Source organism: Polyergus mexicanus, unplaced genomic scaffold (genome assembly GCF_030449975.1).
Source record: "Polyergus mexicanus isolate NDT 795.1 unplaced genomic scaffold, iyPolMexi1.0 SCAF_20, whole genome shotgun sequence".
Classification (NCBI taxonomy): Eukaryota; Metazoa; Arthropoda; class Insecta; order Hymenoptera; family Formicidae; genus Polyergus; species Polyergus mexicanus.
The window spans coordinates 4238120-4250095 of NW_027223340.1; the positions used below are offsets into that span (position 1 = coordinate 4238120).

General features: G+C 30.1%; 1 protein-coding gene across 2 annotated transcripts; it reads left to right on the forward strand.

The window, feature by feature from the left end:
* Positions 1-886: 886 nt before the first annotated feature.
* Positions 887-11976, forward strand: LOC138941719 (sensory neuron membrane protein 1-like). 2 transcript variants are annotated; one of them, XM_070311586.1, is made up of 9 exons: positions 887-1108; positions 2618-2731; positions 4715-4872; positions 6130-6329; positions 6723-6925; positions 7529-7784; positions 8142-8353; positions 8504-8730; positions 8962-11976. In XM_070311586.1, exons 2-9 carry the CDS (start codon positions 2627-2629, stop codon positions 9173-9175), a joined length of 1575 nt encoding a protein of 524 aa, XP_070167687.1. In that variant the 5' UTR covers positions 887-1108; positions 2618-2626; the 3' UTR covers positions 9176-11976. The 2 variants fall into 2 exon arrangements, with proteins under 2 accessions (XP_070167687.1, XP_070167686.1); XM_070311585.1 differs by lacking the exon at positions 887-1108 and adding an exon at positions 1968-2237.

The following is an 11976-nucleotide window of genomic DNA, read 5'->3' on the forward strand; positions in this document are numbered from 1 at the left end:
GTAATTATTAATAGTAATTGCCAGTAATTACAACTGCGGTTAGTATGCTTATGTAAACTTCGTAAAAAGTTCAATATCTAATCGATCGAGAAGTAATTAACATTAGTATTAAATATAAATTATTTTCTTAAACCATTAAATTCTAATAAGATCATCTATATCTATATACTTAGATTGCACTTATAACATAGCTATTATTAAGATGCCATATTATTGCAAATTACATATATTTCCAAGTAACACGCGTGGTATCTTCACCACAAGGAACTATATATTTAACAAAATTAAATAAAAATTAAATATAAATCATTGTATATTTTTATGATCTTTTAAAACTGTTTCAGATAATCTACTTATAGCCATAAGAATTGCACAAGATAAAGGATTACGTAATTTGAAAATCCTTCAACGAAAGTTACGAAATAATGCTTTTTTTGTTCTAATTAATCTTGCTTAATTAATTTTTCTAATTAATTCTATTATTCTAATTATTTCAGTACATACTATTATAGCTCGGAGATAAATTTTAGATTCTAACATCTCCTTGTAAAAGATTTTGGAAAGAGATACATAATATGGACATATATTACATTAAAAATGTGAAAATTAAAGTAAAACCAATGTATCTTCGCGGTATTAGTTTTTAATTTTATCTCATTCTTACAATATGATAGCGCATTATTCCGTCTTTTTCTCCAAATAAGCTGCCTAGAAGAAGAGAATTGACAGTCATCATATAGCTGTTTATGCATCGGACAGTTTAGTTCGAGTGTCGTTTCGTGACTTTCATTGGAGGATCTCCAGCATGACTGAATCACGCACGACTTTGCGAGTCAGCGAGTGAATTCCACGCCTTTGTGATCGCATCGCGTTCGAAGTAGAATAAAGTTGTATCCCGTTGTGCTCGAGATGCCGCGCCGTTTAAATAACAAAAGTTAAGAAGTTTGCAATGGGGCCGAGGAGCAGGCAGGAGTACGCCGACGCCGGCCTGGTGTAAGACGTCGCCGTCATTATCGCCCAGGCAGTTCGTTCGCGACAAGCCGCGCACAATCAACGGCGACGTCGACGGCGAGGGTGGCGTGAAGAAATTGGCCAGGAGATCGAATAGGTGCGAAGACGGTACCACACGGGGAAGGTCGAGGCTTTCGCATCTCGCGTCGCGATCCGTGAACTCGTTTCCTTACGCGGTTCTGGCAATAGAGATATCTACCTACGGAATTTTAAATGTGGATAAACGAACGAGAGAAATCTGTGGATACGTTTGCGCGACGAAAGGAGTGATTAAGGATTTGAGCAATCGGAATTTTTATTTTTGCGTATACGTTGACTGTTTCTTTTTATGGATCAAACGACGAGAAAAGAATATACATTTTGCGCGAAACAATATTTTTTTGTGAAAAATCAAGAGATTATACGAGAAATCAAATAATTATACTAAGGCTGAATACCGATGATGATATTGAATACTGAAATGTATACTAAATACGGATATTGAAGAAAAAAGATTATGTGTTTAATTCACTTGCTTCGACTACGAACATAAAAATAAACTCAACTGAAGGGATGAAGACGATTCAGATCGCATAGAACGAATTTTTCTCAAACATCTCTCTCTTGATTTTTATCATAATTATCTTTAAACTCAAAAAGTGTAAAAAATTACTCTTTAATTTATTTCTCTGATAGTGTCAGTTTTATAGACCATATATATAACTTGATATTTTCTCATATATTTCAAATCTTACTTTTCGTATCTTATTTTTTTTTCTATAATATCCTATTTTTTTATTCTTTAACTAAATTTAATAATATTTTTTGTGGAAATTACATTTTCTTATTGTTATATTTAATGATGTATTATCATTAATATAATTAACATTAATTTATTCATGTATTATAATATATATTGCATTTGATTTTATACACATACATACATAGACAGAATTTTTTGTAAAGAGTTAATTTTAAAAATTATACACAAGACGAACGATCTTGAATTTTTCTTTTATCAGTGCAGTGAGCAAAAGGTGCTAATTTTAGATTAAAATTAATGTGAAATCGATCAGAGTACACAAAATCAGAGATTCATGGTTTCCAAGAAACGTACGCTTGATGTCACCGTTCGCACCCTTCGGAGGATATACGATGTTATGAGGCGTTTTCATTTGTTATATGCGTTTCCGTTTTTCGGCAAAGTCTTGAGCAAAGTGCTTCGTGTTCTTGAAGCATACAATAAGGTTCCAATCGTATTAATGTTGATTTAATGTTGCAGAAATGACTTTCGTCAATTCGCAAGAATGAAATTCAGAGAAAATTAAATCATGAGCGCGATTGTTTTTTAGATCGAAACTAAACTTTTGGCAATTGATTTTCATTGATATTTTATGAAATATTGTTATTACATTCGTAGTTAAGTATCGCGATAGGTCGTGATCGATTGATATTAATTTCCGACAGATATACGATAAATATGTCACTATTATAACAACAGAAATTTGGTTTGTAGCTTTAATTTTGAGTAAATTACGATTATTTAAAAATTGCTTATTCGTTCAAAATATCTAAATTCGATCGTGCGTTTATGCTTAAATATTATTCGATACTTCCACATTCACAGAGCGTTAAAATGGTGTCTATAAAGAAACTTGCAATCGGCGGTGGAGTTATGTTTGTTTTCGGCATTATAACATGGTGTGGATTTCCCTCGTTAATTAGGTCGCAGATCAAGAAGGTAAACAAACTACAAATTTATCACATTTATACAATTTACCACAATTAATTTCGCATTAGCACTATTTATTTTATATATCAGCTCATTAAACGTAATGATAATAATATTTGTACAACAATTTATGCTATTTTGATCGCATTATTTTGAATCAAATAGTCAAATAGTGTATATCGTTACAATAATAAAGCACTTTTCAATGCTTTTTTAAAATATCTTTAGAGTAGTTGAAAAATATTTCATCTTCATTTATTCAACAATCTTATTCTTGCATAGCTCGTATAATTAACTCAAGAATGTATCGAAAAATACTTTCATAGATTCTAACGTTTTTCTATAAAAATAAATTTTTATGGTATTACATATCATTAAAAATTGTTCATTCTTTTACACAGAGTTGGGAACGTTACTTTATAAAAGTAACTCGTTACCGTTACCGTTACTCAAAAACTAACGAATCGTTACTATTTCCGTTACTTTGTTTATAATATATTAATTTTTTTACTATATAATATATTAATATTAAATTAGTATATTATAATTAATACTAATATAATACATGAATTCTTAATATTAACGTAGAAATAGCAAGTTTGCATTTTTATACTTCTTTATTAATTTATAATATATATAAACCATAAACTATATAATAATATATAATAATATAAATTGTTAATTAATAATATAAATTCTTAATCTCTTAAAGTAAATCACAATCTTTCCTTTATCAAATAAATTTTACCAAAATATCTTATTTATTTTTAAGAGAAGTTGAGGCTCCATGGTATCATTATTTAGATGACATCTTTACGGCTTTAATATAAGGAGATGATTGATTAGCTACGGCATTCTTATCACACGTAACGCATTGACGCATTCTATGTTCCAGAGCCATTAGTCAAAAACAAAGTAACGATAAAAGTAACTATTAAAATCGTTACTCGTTAGTGAAAAAATGTAACGGTGTTACCGTTACCGTTACAGATAACGAAAAGTAACGTCGTTACCGTTACAGATAACGAAAAGTAACGTCGTTACCAATTCGTTACCAAAAAAAAGTAACTGTAACGGTAACGGCGTCACAAGTAACGCGTTACTTCCCAACCCTGTTTTTACATATCTTGCTTTTACATGTAATATCGTCTTTGATTATTTTCTTGTATTAATATATTCTGTGGTCGACGTATTTTTATATATATTTTCTAGTTTTAAAATGAGTATTTACACATTATATAATATAATATATAATTTTAACAAACTTTAATGTACAATAATTTATTGAATTTATTGTTGTCGTATTCATGCTTGGTAGACTTGGTTTATCTAAAAAAAAATTTTATAGCCTAATCAAAATCGTTACGACTTTACTGAATATTGTGAAACGATCAAGTCATTCCGCGAAAGTGTACAGCGCAAAATCCTTGAACTCTGCCGTCAGTAACTATAATACTCTAGCGTATTCTTCCAGTATTTGATTACATATTTCAGTCTCCGACCCGAAAATGGTAAATTGTAATGGTTTCTTTTATTGTACTTACAAGAAAACATTTTCAGAGATGATCACACGATCATCATAGCTAACAAATATAATATATACTTATATTTACACATATGTATATTATATTTACGTTACACGTATATTTACTTTATTTCCACAGCATAAATTTAATAGACATAAATATTCGTGTCTGTTACGTTAAGACTATAATTTGCGCAATTTTCGTGGACATAGGTCTTTTTTTGATTGCGAAATTTCAAATTTAATATCGCCAAATCTATACATCGGTTACCGAATTACGGACAGTAAAATAACTTTATTTTAAAAAAATTTGAATTCATATATGTATATAAAAATAAAAATAAAAATTATGCTACAAGATTATGAAAATTTTTAATTACTAAAACTATGGAAACATCGTAATCATTTATTTCATTTCATTTTTATTTCTTTGTAATTATGAAACTAACGAGATTTAATGTCCGTAGGCTATCGCGCTGAAACCAGGAAGTGAGATGCGCGAAATGTGGTCGAATTTCCCGCTGCCACTAGACTTTAAAATCTATATGTTCAACATAACTAATCCTGATGAAATTGCACAGGGTCAAAAGCCAATAGTGCAAGAAGTCGGACCGTTCTTTTACGAGTGAGTCGCTTATACGATCATAATATTATTTAAAAAGTTGTAATCAATCACGGATATAAATGCGCAACCCATACAGCACCGCAAGACTGCAACAACATTGCAGCAACATTTTTCTGCAAGATTGCAACATTGCAGAAACATTACGAAATGTTGCTGCAACGTTGTTATGATATTGCAGCAACAGTAAAATGTCCGCCTACAGAAATATTGCAATATAATATTGCAGCAACATAGCAATATAATATATATGCAATAATGCTTTATGTATATTTATCGACATAATATCTTTAACATATGAAAAAAATAATAAGAAATTAGGCTTATAAGAATCAGGATTTAGTGTGTATATAGATTTTCTGTATTATAATAATAAAGAAATTATAAATTGTAAATTTTTCGGTACACATTCGACTTCCTTCAGTGACAGAGAGTATCTAAGAGAAATAAGAAAAAACTCAATTTGCAATTGCGTAAATTCACAATCTCTTTGTATCCGAAATATTCAGATATGCAAAAAGATTGTAGTAGATTTATGCATACAACAAGTTTTTTCACATCTCTCTTGTCTTCATATAATCTCAAAATTTATTTATTAAAATCTGTATCTTTGCATGTTTGTCCATTCTTATACAAAATTTGATAATAATTTTTGATTTTATATAAGAATGGAAACTATATTAAAAGAATTCTTAGTCCAATGTCTGAGTCCCCTGTGTTGGGGTTATATTATACAATTTAAACTAATAAAAATAATTATTATATCTTTAATCTTATTAGCCGCTCTTTGTAAACTTTATGTAATTATTGTGACTAAAAATTAAATGCGGAATAGATAGCGCAATATGCGCCGCATAGCGGTAAACGAATGAACTAGCGATTATCGAATACTTTCTTTGGAATATTTTTGGAATGTTGCTGTAACATTACTAAAGTTATATTGTAAAATAATGTCTTTGTAATATTTCTGCAACATTAAACTACAATATGCGATATTGCAATATTGCAGCAATGTTGTTGCAAGCTTTAGTGCTGTATGGGAAGTCAAAAATTAATCTGTCATTTAATTTGCCCTTATTAAAAATTATCGAACAATTTCTATACGCTCTTCTCTTTCGATCTCTTTTTTATATGTTCAATCTTATTGTAATCGATTTAAATTTTAATTTGACTCGCAATAATTGAATTTTTTTTATCTTTGATCTTTGTATAAATCTATCTATTTTTCAAAATGTTCAAAAACTCGGAAATCCATTTTAGCGAGTACAAGGTGAAGTTCGACCTCATCGATCGGGAGGACGAGGATAGCGTCGAATATAGCATTAAGTCCACGTGGTTCTTCAATCCCAAAAAGAGCAATGGATTGACGGGGGAAGAAGACATGGTGTTTCCGCATCTCATGATTTTGAGTATGGCGATGATGACTCTGAAAGATAAGCCTGCCGCAATGCCGGTTGTTGGTATGTATATACACATCATTATCTTTTTTCAATGTCGTATATTGATTGCAGTTACGTATTGGCCGCGTATCGCGTATCGCGTAGGTCGGTCGGCTCGGACTATAACAATGCACGCCGGAAGGTTCAAAGTAGGACATGAGAAAGATACATTTCTCTATATAATGCATATATGTACCTTTGTCGAGAGTGTGCGCTTATAAGATTTCTATCGTCTTGATCGCCGTTTTATTCGCGATTCATATACGATTAAGTCTGATTTTGATGAAAATAAAGAGAATTTTAAATTCGATAAAGTGCCTGAAAAGAAATCGTTACACAATTGTTGGGCTCGATCTAATTCGATCAATTAATTGAATTCGTTAAGAACGTTTGTTAATGTATTGAATAAAATAGGCAAAGCGGTCGACAGCATCTTCCACAAGCCAGCTTCGTTATTCGTGAAAGCCAAAGCCAAGGACATACTTTTCAATGGTCTGCCAGTCGATTGCACGGTGAAGGACTTCGCTGGTTCGGCGGTGTGCAACGTATTGAAGACGGAAGCGAAGGATCTAGTGCCAGACGGGGAAGATCGTTACAAGTTCTCCCTCTTTGGCGGGGTACGTGATTTCTCACAATTTTAAAAAAAATCTTTGATTAGTTGATAGAGAAATTATACAACTATATTTAAAATTTTAATCATATTCGAGAGAAGCCTTCTGTAAAAAAGGATATTTATTCATTTTCTTCTCTCTGTCACAATTATTTTTAATAAAATTAATTAGAATTTCTCACGTGTCGATCGATTTAAATAATTTATTTTTTAAGTATCCGGTTATATTTTTTGTGTAGATATATATTTTTTACATGTGTATACATATTCTATAATATTTTATATGTGCGGATAGATATGTAGTATATTATTATTAGTTAGGTTAGGTTGTTTTAATACAACTCTTCTGCTATTTCTGATTTTTTGAAGGCGTTTCTTGACGATTAAATATAAATTATCAGTCTAATAGTATGTTGAAAAAGAAGCGAGTCACGTATGAGAATAATAACTGTCACTATTTGGCCGCAACTCTGAATAGAAATAAGATTGTAACTGGATATTACGCTTATGAAAAATGCATACGCGAAAAATACGAGAAAATCATAAAAATTGACCACGTGTTGTATTGATGATTAATTACTAATTGAATAATTACGAATAATTTTATTAGAAAAACGGGACCGCCTTGCCAGAGCGTATGAAAGTTCTGCGCGGTATTAAAAATTTCAAGGACGTAGGTCGCGTTCTGGAATGGGATGGTAAGTCTGCATTAGATATTTGGCCGGAGGATCACTGCAATGCTTTCAACGGTACCGATTCGACGATCTTCCCACCTCTATTCGGGCCAGACGACGATATCGTCTCGTTCGGATATGAGATCTGTCGTAGTATCAGCGCGCATTATCGTTATCACAGCAAAGTCAAAGGTATGTTAAATCGTTTGAATCATCAAGTAAAAAGAAAGAGAAGTTATATCATCAAACGATTACAAAAAATTATATTGAAGGTAAATTGAGAATCTCATTATGTCACTAAAGTTAGAATTAAGTTTATAGCTTTTGAGATACAAAATTACTATAGTAACAAGATAAATACAATATTATAATAAAAATAATTTCATTGCCTTTTCAATAATTTTTAACAAATTTTTTATAACGTTACTATTATTATTATAGTTTCTTTTTTCTTGAAAAGCGGAAGAAGTATTAGTAAAGTAACAGAAACAAATATACATTCTTATAATCATTCGACTTTTTTCTTATCACGCATTTCTGAATTTGCAGGTGTCAATACTCTTCATTACACGGCAGATCTGGGAGACATGAGCAAGAATCCTATGGAAAAATGTTTTTGCCCAACACCGGACACTTGCCTGACGAGAAATCTCTATGACATGACGAAGTGTGTAGGTGCACCTATCATCGGATCGCCTCCACACTTTTACGATTGCGAGAAAAATTGGTTGGATTTAGTGGATGGCTTGCATCCGAATCAGGTACAATCGACAATAGTTAAGAATATGTAAATATCAATCATAATCATAAATGTAAAAAGAAAATGCAAATATATCGTTAAAAGAAAACATTACGTAAATAGATAATGTAGAATCGTCGTTGATTAAATCCTATTAAATTTCCATTGACAGGAGGATCATGAAATGGACATGGATTTCGAACCGATGACAGCTACGCCGATACGCGCGCATAAGCGATTGCAGTTTAACATGTTCATACAACCGATCCCGAAATTTAAATTGATGAAGAACTTCCCGGAAGCATTGCTGCCGCTATTTTGGGTGGAAGAAGGAATATTGCTCGACGACGAGTTCGTTAACAAGGTCAAGGTGGTGTTCAAGGCGACGGCAGTTGTCAAGTGAGCTTACAGCAATGTTTTTCGAATAATTATATTTGATGAATAATTAATGCGCTCTTGCTTACATTAGTTATATGTGACTTGTGATCTATTTAACTTTATCAGAGCAACATAGTTATTATGAATATAAAATTAGTAATCTTTTTTAAAAATAGTAAACTTCTCTCTTAATTCTTTTCTAAATTTATCAATGTAATAAATCAAACACTAACTTAAAATTTTGATTTACAGTTTTCTGAAATGGCTGATGGTACTCGGCGGAATAGGCATGTGCGCCGCAGCCGGTGGGTTGTACTACAAGAATCGCGAAAATAGTGGCAAGTTAGAAATCACGAAGGTCATCCCCCAGAACAACAGTAGTAATGCGGAAAAGAGCTGGCCGCCTAGTATGAACATCAGTACGATACATGCGGCGACGGTGCCAGCCAATATCGACAAAAATTGAACACTATTGGCGACAGGCTAATATCAGTATTAACATCGAGAAAATCCTTGCAGCTCTAAATATTTTTTTAAATAGAATTATTAAAAATATACTATATGTATACGTATATATAAAATTGAATAGGTTTTTTCAAATACGGTAAAAGACAATTGATAAAAAGCCATTAGAGCTGATATAGGGACAAAAAAAATAGAAAATTAAATCGTCTCATTAATATAATAAGCAGGGTTGGAAACGTTACTCTATAAAAGTAACGCGTTACCATTACCGTTATTTTTTGTAAAAAGTAACTCGTTACTGATTTTAAAAAGTAACGCGTTACCGTTACCGTTACTTGAAAAGTAACGATTCGTTATTTTTTCGTTATGTTTTTGTTTTTTGTAATGCTAAAATAAGCTATTAGATTATAAAATTATTTAATAATCAATATTAAACGTAATAATCTATGTTACAATTAAAAATTCTAAATTAGTCTCTATATAGCACAAGCGTTTTTTATATTAAACTTATTTAATGATTTTAATTTTTTATGTTAATATCTTTACTTTTTAATATACTTATCTTTATAGGAATTTAAATTGTAATTTACAAATTTCAATTTTGTCGAAAATTTTTATCAAACATTGTTTTTAAATATTGATAAGAGAAATATTGATATTTTTAAGAGTGTATTCCAATATTCGCTATCAGTATTGTAAAGTCTGAATATTACCAATATTACCTTACTATAAATTTTCAGTACTGGCAGTGACTATCAGAATACAGCCTATGATAGAAGGCTACAAAATATTTTTCAAAAAATACATCTATTGAATAGATATAAGATAATAAAGAACCAAAAAATAACGATAAAAGTACCCATACAGCACCGAAAGATTGCAGAAACGTTGCATAGACCTTGCATTGAAACATTGTAATATTGCATGGAAATTGCGAAATGTTTCTGCAATGTTACTGCAAGTCTGCGGCAACGTTGAAATGCCCGCCCTTAGAAATATTACAATGTAATATTACAGTAATGTTACGGTGCAATGTATTTGTAATATTGAAATGCGTTGCTACAAATATGCAGAACGCTTTAAATTTGATAGATAAATTTTGAAAATATGTAAAGACATCCAAGAGAAATAAGAGAAAAAGATTGTGAATTTACGCAATTACGAGTTTTTTCTCTCTTGGATGTCTTTATATATTCTCGAAGTTTATTTATTAAAATCTGAAATATCGTGTGCATATTAAAAAATTATCAAATTTTTGGTTTTATATAGGAATGGAAACTATTTAACAATTTCCTGTTATCTAGTTAACATCGCTATTTTATAAATAATTTACAAGTTTAAGAAAATAGTAATGATTAAATAATTTTATTCTTAAAAGTTAAAATTTTACTTATATAGATATTAAATTCTATTTTACATCTTAAGTAGACAATTAACGAATAATTTTAACTTTTTTAGATATTTATGTATCCGATTACTGAACAATCAGTTCAATATCTAAATTTCCTGTGTTGGGGTTGTATCGGATAAATTAAACTAATAAAAATAGTTATATCTTTAATCTTATTAGCTGCTCTTTGCAAGCTTTATCGTGACTGAAACTTAAATGCGGGATAGATAACGCAACGCGCGCCGCATAGTGGTAAATAAACGAACTAGCGATTACTGAAAACTGTTTTTTGTAATGTTTTTGAAATGTTGCTATAACATTCTCATAAAATATTACAGTTATATGTTCCAATAATGTCTCAACAATATTACATTGCAACTTGCAAGATTGTAATATTACTGCAATGTAATTGCAATGTTCTGTGCTGTATAGGTAACGGCTAATTCGTTACCGTTACTGTAAAAATGTAACGACGTTACCGTTACCGTTACAAACGGAAAAAAGTGACGATCGTTACCGAAAAAAAGTAACTGTAACGGTAACGACGTTATAAGTAACGCGTTACTTCCCAACCCTGATAATAAGACATTCAATATTGCAATGTTAGATGTTGATGATGTAATGAGAAAGGCTGAAACTATTATGGAAAACATATTATTCTAAAATTAATTGCATTTAGCACTTTATCAAATAATGAGAAATAATAACAAGTAACTTTTTCTTAAAAAAAATCAAACTCAAGTATATGGATAAAGGGATCGTATAGATAGGCTCATTTCTTATACATATATATATATATATAACATATCTAAAATTAATTATTTAACTACCTCTTTGTAAAAAAATATTAAATATCTATAAAATATTAAATATCTATAAATATCTATATAAACATTTTAGTGAGAGATGCACTTATATGTATAATAAAAAAAAAAAAATCAACGGTTCTTAACCTATGATTCGCAGTTCTTGATAAAAAAAAATGTCAATTTTGTTTAATATATTAAAAAATTTGTATAAAACATGCAATATTATAATTTTTAAACGTAATTTATAAATTTTGGTTTTTAATAATAATTTAATACTATGTTACTGTTCAATAAAAATCTGCAAAAATTAGAAGACTAAGTACCGCTGACAGAAGATATACAAGAAGTTATAAACATCTTTAATGTAAAGAAATCATTTAGATATAATTATATTTTTTAGTTAGGTAGATATCCGGTGCAAAAATATTAATAACAATCATTGTCATCTAACTACACGCAAAGCGAATAGAAATGACGAGAAGAGAGAAACGCTATCAATGAAATAAATTCTTTACTACTTTATATTTAATTATAAATTATATCCTTACTACTTTATATTTAATTTGTATGTCACAATCAATAAAATTATTTTTATTGATTTAA

Bases quoted from the DNA above. Each gene is read 5' to 3' on its own strand.
- LOC138941719 (XM_070311585.1), top strand. From the start codon at position 2,088: ATGGTTTCCAAGAAACGTACGCTTGATGTCACCGTTCGCACCCTTCGG. The intron at 6,330-6,722 runs GTATGTATATAC...TGAATAAAATAG, and splicing joins TGCCGCAATGCCGGTTGTTG to GCAAAGCGGTCGACAGCATC. The intron at 7,785-8,141 runs GTATGTTAAATC...CTGAATTTGCAG, and splicing joins TTATCACAGCAAAGTCAAAG to GTGTCAATACTCTTCATTAC.